Raw genomic sequence first — 20,869 nt, 5'->3', positions numbered from 1 at the left:
TCATTGCGAAAGCGGCGCGCAAAGTGGCAACAACATCAACACCTCTCCTAGCCATACCCTGTGCACGCGACACTTCAAGTAATTGTCTTTCCAAATACTTTCTTTTTCTTTTCCAGTATCCCAGCGCCTTCATTATAAAATATATATATATATAAATCACAGACACTCGTGAAAACAAAACGTACAATGATGCTGCATTAAAGCAGCATCATTGTATGTACTAAGAAGAAACCGAATAAGCTGCCTGTGCAACAGACCACGTGGTGTGCTGCGTACAACTTGAGCAGCGCTCCGCCTCGCTGGTGCTCTACATATATTTATACTCGCAGATTCCTCACTCCCCCCACCCCCACTCTGCATTGCTATGGCCGTGAACCGCTGGGACACTTTTGGAGAAGGCACGGTTTTTTTTTGTCAAGTCTCGTCTACAATTACTCAAAACACTGCTCGCTCGTACCGTGCCACACTGGGACACCGAGACAAACACACACACTCACACACGCGTACACGCACGGGGGCATTCAAAAGGAGTATGAGAAATGTCATCGTTTTGTTTGAAAACACCGCAGAGACTCGTCAACTGTGATAAGAATTTGACCCGCTGCCTTCAGCGCCACACATAAGTTCTCACTCGAGGCGTAACTTTCGATTCGCCGGCGATTCGATGAATCCTACGGATTCGGTTCAGCGGTTCGATATGCGTAACATCGATTTGATATTTTTGTTCTTGTTGTTTTTACATCGCGGTGAATTATAGCGGCCTCTAGCGGCTGCAGTGCTCGCGTGAATGGAACCCATCAGGATGAAAATGACATTTATATTCACACGTATCGCTGCGTGATATGGTGGAGTTAAAAATTATACGTTCGGCTGCTCGATACACAATTGCACCCCGAGTAACCGCCATGAGCCATATTCATACGTGGATTTGACGGCTCCCCATGTGTGTGTGTATGTGTGCAAGTGCACCTAGCATGGCACAAGCGTCACCACCACTTAGTGGTGAAAGGCGGTTGTTGTTGTTGTTGTTTGTGTATGTATGGAACTCTGCTGTGTTGGGATATGTACCCGTGCATGTGTCGTTCGGCGTCCTCGAAGAGAATTCACTTCTTGATGAAGCGAAACGTCGGACATCGTGCCCGAACAACACGCGGTGCACAACCCGGAGTCGCGCATCGGAGAGGTGACCACAGCACGGCCGTGGACACCCGACCGGTATGAATAACAAAGACGTTGCGTTGTGTCTCAATGGGTATTGCAGAAGCACCGGACACAAACATCAGACAAGCGAATCAGAACCCCCAAAGCGTGTTGTGAATTCAACCAATTCAACAAAAGAACCTCAACAGGGGATGGCAGAGTCGTCTATTTCATATTTACAAGTTTAGTTTTTTTTTAAACATTATATACAAAAAACATTACGATAAGGCAATGGAGTCCTTACTTGAAGAGACTTCCCCATCGAGATGCAAAAATCTCTTTTGCAATGCAGACATGTGTCAAAAAAAAATTCTCTTACACTAAATTATTTATAATAGATATCGAATCTTACTGAGAACGTAAGTCTTAAGGCATCTCACTTGTCCAGTGGTGACATCTTAAATCAGGCAGCGTCCATGGAAGACGGGATGGGGGAGGATAGAGACGGGGATGGAGTAGGGGTGAGTTTAAAGGGCGGGCAGGCATGGCGGGGGACCTTCATCCTCACGTGTGGCGCTTCATGTGAAGGGCCAGGTGGTCCGACCTAGAGAAGGCCCGCTCGCACAGGTGACACTGGAAGGGCCTAAATCCCGTGTGCTTGCGGAAGTGGCGGGTCAGTTCGTCGGAGCGCGCGAATTTCCAGCCGCAGCCTTCCCACGTGCAGTGGTATGGCTTCTCGCCTGCAGAGACAGAGAGGAAAGGCGACAACAAAGGTTGTTAATGTTATTATTATCATCATCATAGCATACGCATGTACAGACGCGGCCATCTGTTGCACACAGCAACGGACGGATGTGCAAATCGACAAAAATCAACCGAGGGCAATTCCCGCGTCGATCGATTCGCCGGCAGGAATTAAAATAAGTCGCCACGTGACAACTGCTACAGCAGCAGTCCACGGGCTCACCCACCCACCCAATAGCCACCCACCCAAACACCCAATCAACCACCCCCAACTAGCCTCGACTCGGACAAACGTTGCCGAGTAACTGCTCACCACGCTCATCGGTGACAGCGTCTCGACTCGGCACCTCGCGACCCACCAACACCCACGGGTAGAGATTCGCGCTCTCTACCAACCATCGGGTGCGTGTAGTGTGTGTGTGTGTCGTGGCTCGATTTGAACGTGAAGATTTAGAGAATAAAACAAAAAGATAGGCAAATTGCAAAGAGGCGGAGAGTGATGGGTGGCAAGCAATGGGAGTTATAAAAGTGCACCATCAGCCTGTAAATCACAGCCACTAGCGGCCACTGAAGAGAAACAAACACAGTGTGGGTAAAGGGTAAAACAAAAGTAACCAAAACTGCACTAATAAAAAATTTAGTACCAACTTTTATTATAATTATTGGGCCATTTCTCCGACGTGTTCCTGCAAACCTGGCGATAGACCGCTGCGGTGAGTGCTGTTGGTGAGCACATGTGAAGGCCGGCACGGCACATGTGAAGGCCGGGGGTCGGTGGCACAACGTCACGCCCGGCCCCCTTTGTCTCCCCGGCGCTAATGTTTTTGCTCGCCGCAAAAAAAATATATACCCATTTAAGGATATTCAGATATTCGTCATCGATGTGAGCTATGTGAGCAGCAATGGAACCCAGGTTGTCGGGTTCAAAGAGCAGTGGCACGAATCGCTACACTACCGCTCCACAAACACACTTTTTTCTTACCGTGTGAAGGCAAAACTAAATACAGACACACATTTTGATGTAAAGCTTTCGTGACTGCAGGGATTCATATTCTTGGTTCTTTCGGTAAAATAATACAAATACAAAACAAAAACAAATTCTCACGACGTTTCGACTGCAACACAAGCAATCGTCATCAGGTGTGAAATCCACATCAAGAAATGTTGGATTTCACACCTGATGATGATTGCTTGTGTTGCAGTCGAAACGTCGTGATAATTTTTGTTATTGTTTTATATATCTTTTATTTTATTATTTCCCTTCTACGTGACTTTATCGAAAGCACCAAGAATACAGACACACATGCCGAACATTCGATCTGGTCTAACACCCAACCAGATCTCAGTCGATGGACAAAGCAAAGACGACCTCCAAACTAAAGTGATGGCACTTTAGTTTAGAGGGAATCCCGATTGTAGTACAACCAGCAGCGGCAGACGAGACAACACAGAATATATCCACTACAGACCTGGATGAAAAACCGAAGGAAAAGCCATAAGCTGTGCCCTCCAAATACAAAGACCCCCCTGATAGCCTTAACAGACTGTTGGGGCAAGTGCAGTTAGCGAGCACTTATGAAGGCCGGAACGGCGCACGAGGCTGTGGGTGTCCAGCACCACGCCCGGCCGCCTTTGTCTCCCTCGTGGCGATGTTTACGCATCGCACCAGGTACTCATTTGAGGCCGAGTCGACCTAGGGGAGGCCCCAGGACCGACTCAGATAATCGTCACTGCTGGTGGCCTTGAGCGGGAGTCGAACACGGTACGCCGGGTTTGTAGCGCCGTGAGCTAACCGCTGCACCACCGTTCTCACCTTAATCACTGCCCCCCCTTCTCCACCCCCTCCAGCTTGTCTACATAACAACACCCCCCCTCCCCCCCCCCCATTACAATGTAAACTCGTCTCTACGCGCCTGCCCACCACCTTGGTCCAGCAAAGGGCGTTTCCCGAAGCCACCTTGATTCCTAAAATGGCAAACAGCCCGCGCGCACCCGTGTTCAGTACCAATCACGTACCGAGATATACGTATTACAAACTTTAAAAAAAAAACGAATTCTGCAATAACACTGTAGCCTTGTATGTATGTATTATGTGTGTACTATGTTGAACGTATTTCGCACCGTACGTAGCCAACCATGCTTGACATAGAAACATATCTATAGAGTCTTCTTGGTGCTTTCGGTAAAGTCACGTAGAAGGGAAATAATAAAAATAAAACATAACAAAAACGTCGTAAGAATTTAATTTTATTGTGTTTAATTTGTATTATTTTATTATTTCCCTTCTACGTGACTTTACCGAAAGAACCAAGAAGATGAATTCCTGCAGTCACGAAAGCTTTAAATCGAAATCTATCTATAGAGATTTTATAAATGTAAATAGATGACGTGTCGGGCAAATGCCCCTTTTTTCGTAACACGTGAATATAAGTGTCCGTTCAAGGCCACGGTGTTATTGAGGAATGTGTGGAGCTGTTTGTTGTTCGTCAATCGCGCAACAACACATCCGACGCAGCAGCAGCACCGCAGAGCCATTGTGGTTGTCGTTTTGAACGTAGCGCATCACATGACCGTGAATTCGACGCGAGTCTCAGGAGGCAATGAATACCAGGCCAAGGCACGAGTTTGCGTTGAATGGATTATGCTAATTGCACCCAAGCGGCGAACGTAATCATTCGTACGTACCATTCGTAATTACCGTATAGCATCTATCATTAATAATAATTTGTATATACGATTCGTAATTTCTGCTGCTACTGTTGTTATTATTATAGCAAGTGACGGTACTGTCGGTAAGTGTAGCCTCGATGTAATTATTGAATACGTGCATCATAACAAACGAGATATACCACAGCGTGCATATTACAGAGTGTTCTAAAAAAATGGACCCGATTTGAAATCGCTTTGCTTTGAACATTGGGTCCATCAATTTAAAACACCCTGAATTACAGTCGTCAAATATTTTACTGAGCTTGTCTTCACTTGCAGAATAGTTTACATTAAATTTGCCGTTACGCTTAATGTAGGAGCAGTGAAAATAAGACGGAAAATGTATTTTCGTTTTCCGATTTGTTTTGGGGGGTTTCTTCTCCCGGAATAAGTAGGCCTTGTAGTTCGTTGCAGTTTAATAATAGAATCATATGGCAAGCGAATATCCCACGATACAACACAGACAACATATATATACACCAAACATATTAAATCCTTCCCCGAGAGAAAAGCCAATTTTTGACAAATCGTTACTTTAAAAAAAGCACGTTTATAACAAAGTGACTAGTTAATGGAAAGTTACTTTATTCCTCTAAGGAAGCGTAAATGCGTTTGCTTTTTATTAGCAACGCAGCGACGAACGAATCTAATTTAAAACATAAATTAATTTTAAAGGGAAAAAACCCGTAAATAGATGTGTAACTTTCAAACAACTAAAAAAAAAGAAATTATATTATTTTGAGGACGTTCGATTCCTGGGCGAAGGTTTTGATTATATTTATTCTTTGGTGATGCTGTTGCTTCTGTACTGTTAGTTGGCGTATATGCACGATTAACAGTAACATAAAATAAAAAAATCACACCCGTCAAGAACAACAACAGCACTGGGTGTGGCCTTCAAAGGAAAAAAATTATGTATAATCGGTGAATTGACGGGCAATTGGATTTATTCACGGCACATGAACGACCCTTCATGATGTGCTATGAACAATGGGGTCTTTCCCGAAACGTTACTTGCTACATATATGTTAAGACCACAGGTGGTTTTGACAAATGGTGTTGAATGGTTATTCGTGGTTTAATTAACACAAGTAGAATCCATTCCGGGTCTTCAAAATGCGAATTAAATATATGTTAGTTCTCCAGCCTGTTTCGGCTTTCGAGGCCTATACTACCCAGCAGCATGTTTTTTTTTTAATCAGGCAAACTCTGGACTGGTGTTGTGCATTGTGATTCCCATTAGTTTGGCGCTTTTGAAAATAAATGCTACCGGATTTTCAAGACGTTATTGGTAATAACGTGGCATTATTTAGCCGCTAGATTACAAAACACGTTTTGAAAAGAGTCACTTAACAATAACGTCTGTACGGTTGGATTGTTATGTGCTTTGGCGGTTTTTGATGATGGTGGAAGGCCATCTACGAATGCAATGCGGTTGTTATTGTTTCCCTGCCTTGGGAGTGCTTGACTAATTCCACCGAGCATCACATTGGCGCAGAAGTACAAATTAATAAGCACACGCACGCACACAAGCAAAGATCCCCGTATAGCCTTTAAAAACTCGAGGGGAAAGTGCTGTTAGCGAGCACCTATGAAGGCCGGAACGGTACACGAAGGGGTAAGTGGCCAGCACCACGCCCGATCGCCTTTGTCTCCCCAATAGCGATGTTTACACACCGCACCAGGTACTCATTTGAGGCCGAGTCGACCTAGGGGAGGCCCCAGGACCGACTCAGATAATAGTCACTGGTGCTGGCCGTGAGCGGGAATCGAACCCGGGTCGCCGGGTTCGGAGCGCAGCGCAGCGCTAACCACAACACTACCGCTCCCCATACGCACACGCACACACACAACTCGCTACTCTGGACGTAATTAATACCTCCGGATTCGCGGCATCGTGAGTACCTGGTGCGATGCGTAAACATCGCCACTGCACCGCGAACCCGGCCACCCGAGTTTGAACCCCGACCCAGGCTAACATCAATAACAAGCGGCAACGTAAACCGGTCGTGCGCGTTTCCCGGATTCACAAAACCGCACTGACCGGCGCGGTGAAGTATGATCAAACACCCCCTATTTGGATTGTTACATCCATCGCACAATGGTCTGTGGCAACGGCTTGGAGGGGACAGATCGTGGATGACGATGATAAACATCGATAGAAACGAGTTGAATTCATAAGTCACTTAAATTCCTTGCCAATTCAAAGTCCCTAACAGCGCATTTCATTTGAACAATTACGAATGCACTGTTGCAGTCTAGCCAAGGGGGCCGTCCAGTGGCAGCCATCCCTGTGCGGCACCAAGGCGCATTCAGGCAACATTCGAACAGAGACGGCCACCGCATCGCTCGCTCTCGGACGCGCTTCTGCGGCCGTCTGGAACGCTCTTCCTTCCGATATTCGGAAGCCACTGGGATAGCTATTCACTTAAACATCTCCCGGACTGAAAATTAATTTTCTTTAGAAATGTTTTGTGTGCGCGTTTAGTTTGTTGCCCTTCGCCCGCACGCACCTCCGATTAATTATCACGGTTGATTACGTCCGGTGCAAACATTACGTCTGCCGGTAGTGGGCGGATGGGAGGGCGGGAGGTGGAAAGAGGTGCCGATGTTGCGATGCGATTTTTTTTTCTCAACCCCCGCCCCCCCCCCCCCAATTATTCAATCATCACGATCATCATCATCATCGTCGTCATCTCCACGCTCACCTGTGTGTGTCCTCAGGTGAGCTTTGAGGTGCGAGCTCTTGGTGTACGTCTTGCCGCAGCCCGGGAACTCGCACGTGTGGCACGCCAACCTCCTGCGACCACCTTGCGCCCTCCGCCCTCGGCGGGGCCTCGCTTCGGCCTCGCCGGTCCCCGCGGCCACCGCCGACGCCGCAGAGCCCGCGGGTCGAGCCCCCAGCGAGGGGGACGTGGGCGGCGTGCAGGGGTTCGCGGTGGACGCGGAGGACGTCACCTGCTGCAGGAGTCCGGCCACGCTTTGCATGTGCGTGTGGTAGGGCGGAGGGTAGCGCCCGCTGTAGCTGCAGCTCTGAAGCGTGTACTGCTGATACTGCTGCTGCTGTTGCTGATGATGATGTTGAAGGTGCAGCTGATGTTGCTGCTGCTGCTGCTGCCCTGCGACCAGGTATTGTGGTAGCGCACTGCGCTGATCGGGAAGGTGGGACGGCAGCGATTGTGTCGAAGCGAGGTGAAAGGAGGTTGACGATGAAGACGATGCACTCGGCTTCTGCTGGTAACATGCCGTCTCCCTGCGTTCCACTTTTACGCGAAAGGACGGCGCTTGCTGTTGTTGCTGCTGCTGATGATGCTGCTGCTGGTGGTGATGGTGGTGGTGGTGGACTTGCTGGTGCTGGGCGCTCGCTGTCGAGGTGGACTCCCAAGAGCTCACGTCGAGGGTTCCCGGCTCCATCTTGATGGCGAAATTGGCGTGGAAATCGGCGAAGCCTGGGAACTGAGACGAGCAGGGCAGGTCCGGCGTGAAGAGTTCAGCCACCAGACTCGAGCCGCCGCCGCCGCACGCGGTGCCGGCGATGCCGCTCATGCCGTTCAGAGATGACTGATGCTGGGAGCTCGAGTATACGCCGCCGCTACCACCGCCACCACCTCCTCCTCCACAGCTCTCAGGGGTATCGGGTAAGGGGTAGGATACCCCCGGCGCTGGGGGGAGCGGTGGGATGGGAGTGAGCGAGTTGGCGAGGATGAAGTCCACGATGTCGTCGTCCTCTTTGCGCTCGACCGGAACTGGGCTGTCCACCTTCCAGCGCTGCGGAGGGGAGGGCGGAGCGCACACGGCACAACGCGGTCAGCCACGAGAGTCGGCAATACTTGGTGTGTGTGTTTGTAGAACTTCTTTCGCACTGTACATAGCCAACCGTGCTAATCGGAGGTGATAAGGGTGGTGGTGGTGTGGATGGTTGTGGTGGGGAGCGGTAGTGTAGTGGTTAGCGCGCTACGCTACGAACCCGGCGACCAGAGTTTGAAACCTGGCTCACGACCGACACCCAGTGACGATTATCTGAACCGATCCTGGGCCTCTCCTAAGTTCACTCGGCCTCAAATGAGTACCTGGTGCGGTTCAGATAAAAAAATCTAACTCGGGGAGACAAAGGCGACCAAGCGTGGTGCTGGCCACCCACTCATTCCCTCGTGTGCCTTCATTAGGTACTCACTAACATCACTTGCCCCAACAGCCTATTGACGCTTTACGGGAAATCGGTGTCTTTGTGATGACGACGATTATGGCTGTAGCGACGTTAACGCCCCCGGTAGTTGTGGTGGTGGCGAATGTATTGGTGATCCTGGTAGTGATGGAGACGATGGTGGTGGCGGTAATAACGTACAATATAATAAGGGGTTTATAATATGGACACTAATAGCCATTCATTTATCCGGTAAATTATCACCGAGTATCGCGGACTTAGGTTTCAGGAGGTCTACGCATTGCGAGGTTTGGCTCCCGGAGAAAAGGCAGACCGCACATACGAGAGGAGAGACGCTCAAAGCTCCGCACAGTCTAGCTCAAGAATCGTGTTTCTTATGTGTCGCAATCATCTGAACCAGCTCACGGCCACACCCCAACCAACCGCTGGCACGGGCCATCACCCAAAGCACAGCACGAACCAGGTTCAACACCCGCTTAGAGCATCCGAGATAGGGGGGGCATGGGGGCCGATTGCACTCTGGTTTTGTAGCTCGTCTCAAGCGAAGGGAAACTTCACAAGAGCGAGGCGACCCAGCGCTTGAATAATTCATCACGGGAGCAAGGTGGTCCCCGACTGCGCAGTGGATATTTGAGACACGGCGAAAGACAAGGCACTCCGCGTATAAACCATAAACTATTTTATTTTACCATGTAAGACCCCACTGAGCTATATCGCTCATTATCAAAAGCGACCTAGATATCACAAAATGATAGCGCATCGAAGTGGGCTTATCGCGTGGAGATTCATAGCAGCCGCCAAACTCTTAACGAGTGAACGCATGTATGCATATGCATGCGCATTACACCCTCACGTATTCATAGCGAGCACAACCAACAACAATTTCAACAAGTGAGTCAATAACACTGTGTGGCGGCCTTAAACGAAGACACGTATATAATGGGCGACGTTTCGGGCAATGTCGCTTTTCGTGTGCATCACTGGCCAACGTATCCATCACCGAAAACTTCGCTTCATAACGAACAGTTTTGTATCGTATCACGTTAAAAATTACAAACACGTTGCACCAGTTAACGAATAACCTACGCGCGTATTAACGTTGCAAAAACGACGTTGAATTATAATTGGCACGGTATTGTTAGTCGCATTAGTTACAATCGACCTTTGTCTCCGCGCGCCGCAATGTATGTACATATGCTCACGCTCCATTAGCATTACTGTGTACTCGGTTTTTCTCGCGTGTGCCCTACGTGTAGGTGTAAGTATGTACATATGAATGCCCGTGTTACACGTGTGTGTGTGTGTGTATATATATATGTGCGTACCTATGCGTTACGGCCACAAGACTATTAAACATTTTTTTTTTACGTTTTAAATTTTACCAAGTAAGGCCCACTGAGCTGAAGAACTCTCTTTTTCAAAAGCGACCTCGCCGCAAATGTTAGCGCAACGAAGTGGCCTATCATTACGTAAACGTGGATAGCAGCCAAATACTCTAAAAGCGTGTTTTATTCTAAATGTGGTAGGAAAAACCGGAGGACCCGTAAAGAGAGCAGACACAAACTCCAAATATACAGCAGCAGGCGTCAAGGGTCGGGATCGAACTCACGACCTCCTGTATGCCAGGCGAGAGAGTTAACATCTCACCAGAGTGTTTAAGACGTTATATATATATACACACACATACACAACAAACACGTATTTACAAACACACCTACACCAAGATCTGCATTGCAAAATAAAATTGTGCTAAATTTAAGTGCGTTAAAAAGTATACTTCCAACCAGAGAGCAGTTAATTTGATCTCCCATGGTACAATCCTCACGTAAAGAAATGCGTTTGCTATGAATTACGTGTATATATATGCATAATGTTAAGTAAAGTAAGTGCGGTGCTTAACGCGCGCTCTGCTACGAGTCCCGTTGCAGACCGATTCTGGACCCGTTCCTTCCCTACTCGGTCATCAGCCAGCAACGAGCGGCGTGGTGAAGTATGACTAAACATCCCCCGATGACCCACACGGCCTGGGAGCGGGGGGGAGGGGTGGACGTTCATGCACGAGGGGATTGGAGAACAAGAAGGGAAAATTAAAAGCTGTTAAATGTTCAAGTATTACGTTATATTTATAAGAGAGTGTACATCTCAGTTCAAGGCTATTTCATCGTCCGTGTCGCCGCTAATCCTTACGCTATGCGTGTAACCGCAAATACGCACACGCCAATTTACGATTAATTCATGCAATTAAACACACGTGTAATTTCGCAACGGCAATAACCACCAACAACAACAACAAACAACCCGGGACATTTACACCATCCCGGCATCGCAAGAAAGGCCACGCGACCTGTAGCGACCGAAAGAGACAAGAGACGTAACGCAGCCGTGGGGCACTCACCGTGAGCATGTTGCTAAGGTATCGATCGCCGATATCCCGACTCGAGAAGTTGTTGAACGACGGCAGAGACGAGTCCGCGACTGCCATGAGTCCCAGTTTCTTCCTCGAGTTGCTGCAACACAGCAGTAGCAGGCTGCTGATGCTGCTGCTGCTGCCGCTGCTGCTGCTACAGAGCTGCGCTCGCAGCCACTGCAGCAGGGCACGTTCCCCAAGCAGCCGAACGTCCGTTCAGACCCCGGCGATCCGAACGCAGCGTGGATTCGCCTGTAATCTCCTGCGCGCTTTGCTGCTGTTGCTGTTGTTTTTTGTTGCCGCCGTCGCCGTTGATTTTCCTTTTAATTTGAACGGCGACAACTCGATGAATAATACATCTGTACGAAGGTGTTACGAGTTTTGCGCGCGACACGCCGATTGTGAATCGTAATAATGTTTTCTCCCTGCTGTGTTTCAGTTGCTTGGTGGTAGTGGTAGGTGTTACCTGCGGCTGTGACTGTGCGAATGCGCGTTGCTGGACCCTTTTATGAGGTCCCCGTGTGATGCTCCAAATGCGCAAGCGCGACGCACGAGGGACAGACCCTCCTCCTCCACGCCCCCCCCCTTCCCCCTCCTCCTCCTACTCCAGCACGGTCATCATCCAATAACCCCCCACCACCTCCAACTACGAAAACGACCCATTGGCTGCACCAGGCTTCCCCCATTATATTGTTCGCTCTTCATCACCATCATCTCCCTGGGTTACCGAAAACAAATAATGTCGCTTGCACTACCCTCCCCCTCCCACCAACCCACCCCGACCATCATCCATCACCCATCACTCCCTCCCTCCACCTTTCTCCAGCCCCACCCCCTCCTCCCCCCCCCTCTACTCCTTTGACGTCACGGGATAGCGTCACAGCTGAGAAATAAAGAGGTGCGGCGCGCCACGTGACGTGAGGAATGCTACGGGGCAAGATTTAGGATGCGAAGTTTATTATGGCGATGGTGGTGGTGGTGATGATAGTAATGATGATTATGATGCTGGTGCTGATGCTGGTGCTGGTGATGGTGCTGATGGTGATGATGGTGATGATTGGTGATGCTGCTGGAAATGATGATGACGCTGCTGATGGTGATGATGGTGATTATGGTGATGGTGATGATGGTGATTATGGTGATGATGGTGATGGTTATGCTGCTGATGGTGATGATAGTGATTATGGTGATGGTGATGATGGTGATGTTGCTGATGGTGATGATGGTGATTATGGTGATGGTGATGATGGTGATTATGGTGATGGTGATGATGGTGATGCTGCTGATGATGACGCTGCTGATGGTGATGATGGTGATTGTGGTGATGGTGATTATGGTGATGATGGTGATGGTGATGCTGCTGATGGTGATGATGTTGATGACGCTGCTGCTGATGATGCTGCTGATGGTGCTGCTGATGGTGCTGCTGATGGTGCTGCTGATGGTGCTGCTGCTGATGGTGCTGCTGCTGATGGTGATGTTGCTGATGGTGCTGCTGCTGCTGATGGTGCTGCTGCTGATGGTGATGTTGCTGATGGTGCTGCTGCTGATGGTGCTGCTGCTGATGGTGCTGCTGCTGATGGTGATGCTGCTGATGGTGATGATGGTGATGCTGCTGATGATGACGCTGCTGATGGTGATGATGGTGATTGTGGTGATGGTGATTATGGTGATGATGGTGATGGTGATGCTGGTGATGATGATGATGACGCTGCTGCTGATGATGCTGCTGATGGTGCTGCTGATGGTGCTGCTGATGGTGCTGCTGATGGTGCTGCTGCTGCTGATGGTGCTGCTGATGGTGCTGCTGGAGATGATGGTGATGATGGTGATGCTGCTACTGGTGCTGCTGCTGATGGTGCTGCTGCTGATGGTGCTGCTGCTGATGGTGCTGCTGCTGATGGTGCTGCTGCTGATGGTGCTGCTGATGGTGCTGCTGCTGATGGTGCTGCTGCTGATGGTGCTGCTGCTGATGGTGCTGCTGCTGATGGTGCTGCTGATGGTGCTGCTGCTGATGGTGATGCTGCTACTGGTGCTGCTGCTGATGGTGCTGCTGCTGATGGTGCTGCTGCTGATGGTGCTGCTGCTGATGGTGCTGTTGCTGATGGTGCTGCTGATGGTGCTGCTGATGGTGCTGCTGCTACTGGTGATGGTGCTGATGGTGATGAGCGCCGTCGCTACGGCAGGGCGCCTCGCAAGCGAGACTGCGTGTGGAGTCGTCGGAGGGGAGATTCCACCACTGTCCCCCCCCTCGCTCCCACACCAGCTGCATAACTTATACAGATGTAAAACAAACGACGAAAAGAAAAGTGTTGAAATGTTCAACACAGACAAATTAACGCAGCATCGAAGCTTGTGCAAGGTGTAACTTGTGAACTAGCCTCGTTGCTGCAACGCACACCCCCACGTCCAATTCTTTCCTGCATATTAATGATTCTGCAAATATATTATCCTAGGAACAAAAGTAGCTACATATGCTACGGGCCCCGCACTTTCAAGGGCCCCGCGCGAAATGTATTCAAGCTGTCTATTCCGGTTCAGTGAGTCTGCACTTGCTCTATTACTATAGTACTATACCGCCTTCAACTTTTTTGAACGACTGGGTTTTTAAGGTTATCGATTTGTGGTATTATCTGGCTGTATAGTAAACAAAAAAATGCGATTACTTAATGTGCAATTAAAAAGTTGTGTTTTCATATTTACGCGTTTGTTTTAATTTAGGGCACATTTATACCAGATGCTACAAGCCCCGCACTAGCTTAATCCGGCACTGGCGGTCTAAGTGTCCATTCACTCAATAAAGCCTGCATACGCAGTCTAAATAAAATGCACATACACTGGCTATAAATAGTCTACTTACACGTGTGTACGCACAGTGTACTAAATGGGCATGCAGAGTCTATATAAACAGTGGATACACAGTCTATAAGAAGCGTACATGGACAGTCTATATTAAATAGCACCGTTTAAAATCAAATTATAAACGAACACCCTCGTGATGTCTTCGAGTGGCGTTTTGTTTAAGTCTCAAAAAATTAACCCGTAAAAACAAAGTTTTTCACTATAAATCCTTTATATGCGTGGCATCGGTTTTATTTTATTATTCATTTCTGTTTTTCTTGAGTAAGAGTTTCATTTTTATCACATTGGTATTTTAAATAAAATATGGAAAAAAATTTTTTCCTAAAAAGTGGAAAATTTTGGAAAAACATTTTCACGAAAATAAATTGTCACGCACAACGAGTCTGTGTGCAAAATGTCAGCTCCATTGGATCACGAGAAGTGGGTTAAAAAAACGACCGAAAGATTTGCACGGTCGTAAGCGCGCAAGCAAGCTAACAAGTGAACTTAATATAAAGGATTTTTTTAAAAGGAGTTAATGCACCGGGGCTTCACTTATCTTGAGCCTCGTCAGCATGATCGCAGCCCGTTGACCAAAGTGCCGGCGGGCTGGCTTGCCTGCTGTGAGCGAGAGAGTGCTCCCTAGGCAACGGGCATTTAAATAAAAAACGAGCGAGAATTCTATATTTTTTTAAATAAACATATAAACATACGAAGGCCATACCTTCAAGAAGGCAACGCCCCCCCCCCGTACCCCCCTCCCCCCACCCCGTACCCCCCTCCTTCCACGGTTCTTGGGCACACCTGAACAGGTGCGCACGGCGGGTTTGACGAAACGCGATCTTGGCTTCCGTGCAATGACGCGCGCGCGCGTGCACGCACCGCGACAACCCCAGGCTCCCCAAACACCAGCCACGAATTAATCCAAACACCGCTCCTAAGTAGAACCTTGGGTTCCCAGGAGCGATGGGGGCGGAATGAGGGGGGGGGAGCAGGGAGGGAGGGGAGGGGGATGGAGGGAGTGGGGAAGAGAGGAGGAGGGGCGGAATACGAGCTGCGAGATTCGAAAACTAAAACCAAACTTTTTTAAAGCGAAAAAAAATAGGCTTTACTCTTTCTGGCAATAAAACAGGTGTGTCAAGATGGTCAAACACCAAATACGTACCTGTTGCAAGGCATCAAGTGTGTGCATTAACCGCACATACTTGTGGCAAACGCGAAAAAACAAACAAGCTCTGATAATATCATTTTCATCATTTTGATACTGACAAAAAGGACCCAAAGATAGAATGTTTTCTTTTTTTGTCAGCCGCAAATTATAGCTCAGCAAAGTGGCTAGTCACGTGAAAATGCAGAGCCGCCCAAATATTCTCTAAGCGCACGTTGTTTCTGAATGTGGAGGGGAAAAAACCGGAGGACACGGATAAAAAAAATCCACGCGACCACGACGGGGGAGAGAGACACGCAAACTCCAAATATACAGCAGCAGGCGTCTGGGGCAGGATCGAACCCACGACCTCCTGTATACCAAGCGAGGTAGTTAACATCTCGCCACCCCGCAAGAAGTTCGAACAGCTAGGGTTGAAGTATGGTAACAACAACAACCACCACCACGACGACGACCCTGCACGACGAGCGCGTAACCCTCGACATCCAGCATTGCGTGACCACGAGGGCTGCACCGTCGACATCGCTGCTCATCTCGGTGACGATTGAGGACAGAACGGACGCAAGGGAAGTCCCTCTGCACCGGTGGCTTCCTGCAGAGGGCCCAGAATTCATTGCAGGCGCGGTGACCGCGTGACTCTGTTGTTGCTCGCTCACACTCTGTTCGGGCTACACGGAGGATGTTTTTTTTTATCCATTCTGGTTTCAGTCGCCGCGTTGCGATACATTTTCTGGTTGTGTCGCGAAGCGCTGGCCGCAAATGCTTAGAACAGCTGTACACGTTTCACGTAGCCCAGCTGATTTGTGAATTCACGCGTTCGATCGGTCCCGGTGTTGAAACGGACACATGAAACATTGTAAGGCGGCAGCAGCAACGCAACAACAACAATAATAATTTACATTTATTTGTAAGGCGCCTTCTACTCATGTCTCAAGGCGCCTTGTAAGAATAAGGAAAGGCCAAGAGATAAGGAGAAGCTAAAAATAATAAACCCACTGAAGGAGATGTGGTTTAAATAACAATAAGCCCACCGCATGCGTTCTCCAAGTTCTGGGAGCTTCTTCGGGGAAACTGAAACGCCCCCTCCCCCTTTCCCCCCTTTTCCACGACGTAACAGCGAAACGTCGGACATCATGCCGAACAACACGCGATATCAGCCGAAACCCCACAGCACAACCGCGAAAGGCCGCGCAATAGAATCAGCTATTCGTGACCTTGGGAGATTTGCATTACCCTCCGTGGTGAAGTATGGTCAAACAACCGCATGGACGGATATACATGCAAAAAAACACAGTATATTTGTATAAGAACACATATTGAGAAAAAAAACTCTTAAGGACTCAGTGGCTTGTTTGCAGACGTGAAACGTGTAAACATTTGGTTTTGCATGGAGCACACATAACACATTTACAATCCGAGTACTCGCGAGGAGTACTCGGATTGTAAATGTTGTCGATTAACTCTTCAACACACCGGTGTGCTGTACTAGTGATGCATTTTGATTTGAAGCTTTCGTGACTGCAGGAATCCATATTCTTTGGTTCTTTCGGTAAAGTCACGTAGGTATTAAAGAAATAACCAAAGAGTAAAGTAATTAATTGCCACGTTTTTGTTAACGTGACAAACCTTACTAAATGGCTGTGTCGAGTGGTGGCGGGTTTAACGAGACATTTCTATTTACGCGATCTAACCCAAAAACAAATCTCTGTTATAGATGGAGCATATATACGGTATGTTTTAATACTGAATTAGAGACCCTGGGACTAAATTCCTTGCGTGCGCGTGAATATTCGGATATTTCAATCTAAATCAACGATGTGCAATGTCGGAGGGTGGTGGTGGTGTGGGTAACTGGCACGCCCCGGAAAATCCACAGAGAGTGACAGGGAGAGAGAGAGAGAGAGCCTGGCGGTCCGAACTAAAAAAAATACCACGCGGACAGGTGAGAATCCCCACGTGTTAAACTGCCCATCTCATTCAGGTGGAGGGAGGGAGGGTGGGTGGAGGGGGGGTCCCTGCGTCACGAACAGATACTTATCACCACCTTGTTGCTTTACGCATCGCAGAGCGCAGAAAGCTGTGGGCCAATACCTTTGTGAGGGGTGGGGGAGAGGTTCGGTGGATCGCCATTAAATGTTTTACGCTCCCCGAAATTTAACACATATGAGCTTTCGCGATCAAATTTTTTTTTTTCAACATACAAGCGTGTCGTTAAACCCGTCACCACCTGACACAGCCTGAAATTGCGAGATGATCATAGAATGGCAGTACAGCAAGTAGGCTCGTCATTTTAAGACCTCTGGACGGGGGGGGGGGGTTGCCTGGTACTCATTCTGCTTTCCTCCAACACGAAGCAAAGCTCTGCTCATTTGGAGCTGCGCACTCTTACATCTAGATTGAAAACTAATTTCTTCAGAAATGCTTTTTGAGTCTTTAGTTTGTTGTCCTTCCCCCGCACCTTCGATTAACACGGTTGGCTACGTGCGGTGGCGAGCGAAGTTCAACATACATACGAATAATGCACGTGTGCATGTTGCACTTATTTCGCAAAGGTGCGGGGGAAGGACAGCAAACTAAAGGAAAAAGCAGTTCGGAAGAAATAAGTGTTCAACATGAGAAAAAAGAGCGTAACACTGCATGTATGTATGTTGAACTTATTTCGCACCCGACGTAGCCAAAAGTGCTAATGGGAGGTGCAAGAGATGGACAATAAACTCAAATGCACGAGCCTCCTGACTTTTTTTAAAAAAATTGAAACTTCCTAAATGAATAAATGAATGGAATTTGAGTGGAGCAGTGGCATTACAGAACCGAATTCGATTGCCGGCCAAAGCTAACTCTAACACCCCCCTCCTCCCAATTCGCACTGACCAGCATGGCGAAGTATGGCTGAACAACCCACACGACCGACACTACTTGAGGGGGAGGATATTCACTCGCAGTGTATTTGCTCTACTGCAAGGGCAGTCGTGTAAACTATAACTCAAAAGTGCAGAAATCGTTACGCGCACACACCCGTACTGAAACATATCATGTGTGGCTCGTTTCCTTAGTGATTAGGACCCATACCCCCCCCCTCCAATCCCATCTACTTGCTGCCCATCTTTCCTGTTTATGACCGAGGGTGTAAGGAGCCCCCTCTTATCACCTCTCTCCACTCGCGTCGCGTCTCCACAAGTGAAAGGCGTGGCCCCCGGTTCCGCGAGCCGGTCCCGTCCATGCCGTTACTCGCAAAGATGAAGGGAGGGGGGGCGTTCCAGCGTGGTTCGTGTGGTCCCGTGAGATAGGGGATCGGTCGGTACCAGCTCTGGTGACAATCGCTGTCGGTATGCCTCCATGGAAAATGTGTTTACCTTCGGGGCAGAAACGTTAGGGTATATACCGTGTGTTTATAGACACTTTGGTATGGGTTTTTTTGTTCATATTCCCGTAGATGTTTCATATCACTGTCAGAAGATGTATTTATACTGGAGGAATCCGATGAGCTATGAAGTTCCTTTTCACAGATGTTCAGCAGGTCGTGACACTTTCGTGTTCACGATGACGGGTTTCCACCATGGGCCATATCCACCACGGTCAGAAATCTTAAAACATACGGTGTGTTTTATATATATACTGTATATATACATTCTTGCTTTGAAAAACATTATTCCTTAAATATTTCAGATCACATACGTTGTTTTTTTATTTTCCAAAAACAATATTCTCTATCAAACGTGCTGCATGTGTTGCCCTGCACGGTACCGATAAGCCGGCAAATTGTTCAATTATTCATAACGAGTTGCCCGATTCTAACTAGAGCCCGTAACCGTGCTTAGCTTCTGGGTTCCCGTCGGAACCCAGAAGCTAAGCAAGATTTGAAGCTTTCGTGACTGCAATGATTCATATTCTTAGGTTTTTTTCGGTAAAGTCACGTAGGTAAAAACATTAAAAAGTAAAATAAAATAAAAAAAATAAAAGGTTGAGCCTGGATAGTGTCTGGAGAGTAACACCGGAATGCGTGATCATATAGGTGGTCGGTGCAGTTAAATCCATTGTTGTACTCTACTCAATACACCGCGTCTATGCTTCGCGTCTTCACAAAGCAGCACTGACCAGCCATGGTGATGTATGGCCAAAGAAATCCCCCATAACCCACCAGGCGCCCTGACAGGCCCTCATCCAGCAGTGGATTGACAAAATGTCTGAGTTAAGATAGCCATTGAAATTATGGCATTTGCTCATTACATGAAAGCCTAATTGAGTGTTAAGGATCGCTGTATAAGCGGGTCCCTACCCTGGGATGTTTGGTTAAACAAACAAATCAACACTAATCAGAATACTGAGTTAAGAGTGTTGTTTGTCATGTTCATCACAAGCACCACGTGTGGTTAATGCAGACTTGATGCCTTGCAAAAGGTTTCTATTTGGTGTTTGAACATCTTAACACACGCTGTTTTATTGCCAGAAAGTGTAAAACGTCTGCTTGTTTCTCATACGTTGATACTGGTAAAAAAAAAGGTCACGTGGTATTGAGCGCAATGATTGTTTTTAAATCTGTTCAGCGTTTACAGATAATATACTTTTTAATCAACGCAAGAGGTCGAGTAATACGGTCAATGGCCCGTGTCTTTAACGTCGAATTGTAAATGTTAATGATAAATGTGCTCAACGCATCTGTAAACAGCAATGTGGCCATACATTTTTATAAAAACACTAACGGGTGACGTTTCGGGCAGTGAACCTTGTCCAGACAACACCGTGAATGGGCATTGATGTGCCATGAAGAAGGGCCATTACCCGAAACGTTGTATTTGTTCACCACACTTGTGCACTACCGCCAACGCAGCATCTAACACGTTTTACCTTTTCAAAAAAGGCTCGCGAATGCCTATTTAATGCCTTGGTACGCAACGTAAATAGGGGCTATAATCGTAAGCATCGCCCCAGGTCCATGGTTTAAACAAGGGTACACGAACCCTGTGACCACCCCTCCCCTTCATGAACATATGTTAATCAACACGTGCAGAGTAACCTTTCGTGTTGTGCCAGGAGAATTTACCATGAATATTCATGAGTTGTACATAGGTTTTCATTGATGTTTTTCTTGTTTAGTTGATATGCCAACTACGCGATTGGTATTTAGAACAGCAAAGAAGTAATTCGACAATCAATCGTAGATTTACCCACTGAGACAACTCAAGAAAGTGGCACCCTTGGGACACAGTGACACAATTCATTGGACAAATCACCACCATCAGCCATCGACAATACATGACAATGATATTGTCATCATAGTAGCGTGCGCGAACATGGGACGTAAACAACAACTAAAAACATATTCTCAGGTTTTTTCGGTAAAGTCACGTAGGTAAAACATTTAAATTAATAAAAGTAAAATTAACATAAAATAAAAACAACCAAGTGGCCGTTTGCACCCCTTCGGCGCCGCTAGTGCCAGGGGAGGTGCACTTTTGATCGCACGTGCGCGATGTGTCGAAGGGCTCCCTGGCAGGAGGTCCCGCGACAAGCTCCAGGTGTTATGGCTTAAATTGCCAAGACGGCTTGCAGATACGCACAGACACAAAGCAAATGAAACAAAGACGCGCATAAGACATGCGCGTGGACAAAAGGCAAGCCCACGCGGGGCTAGTTTTCTGCGCTATTAAGCTTCCAGCGGTGTCGGCAGCTATCGCTTTGTAAACCGCCGCTTTAT

General features: G+C 47.9%; 1 protein-coding gene across 1 annotated transcript; it reads right to left on the bottom strand.

The window, feature by feature from the left end:
* Positions 1-245: 245 nt before the first annotated feature.
* Positions 246-11,587, bottom strand: LOC144941237 (uncharacterized). The gene is made up of 3 exons (XM_078867858.1): positions 11,154-11,587; positions 7,302-8,361; positions 246-1,880 (listed from the first exon to the last, which is right to left on the bottom strand). Exons 1-3 carry the CDS (start codon positions 11,238-11,240, stop codon positions 1,705-1,707), a joined length of 1,323 nt encoding a protein of 440 aa, XP_078723984.1. The 5' UTR covers positions 11,241-11,587; the 3' UTR covers positions 246-1,704.
* Between the last annotated feature and the right edge of the window lie 9,282 nt (positions 11,588-20,869).

Source organism: Lampetra fluviatilis, chromosome 24 (assembly GCF_964198595.1).
Source record: "Lampetra fluviatilis chromosome 24, kcLamFluv1.1, whole genome shotgun sequence".
NCBI classification, from domain to species: domain Eukaryota; kingdom Metazoa; phylum Chordata; class Hyperoartia; order Petromyzontiformes; family Petromyzontidae; genus Lampetra; species Lampetra fluviatilis.
Note: the sequence above shows the minus strand (reverse complement) of the source record. Positions and strands in the feature narration are given on the sequence as shown.

Coding starts and splice junctions, on each gene's coding strand:
- LOC144941237 (XM_078867858.1), bottom strand. CDS start 11,240: ATGGCAGTCGCGGACTCGTCTCTGCCGTCGTTCAACAACTTCTCGAGT. Junction 8,362..11,153: donor ACCTTAGCAACATGCTCACG/GTGAGTGCCCCA, acceptor TCCCCTCCGCAG/CGCTGGAAGGTGGACAGCCC. Junction 1,881..7,301: donor TCACCTGAGGACACACACAG/GTGAGCGTGGAG, acceptor CTGTCTCTGCAG/GCGAGAAGCCATACCACTGC.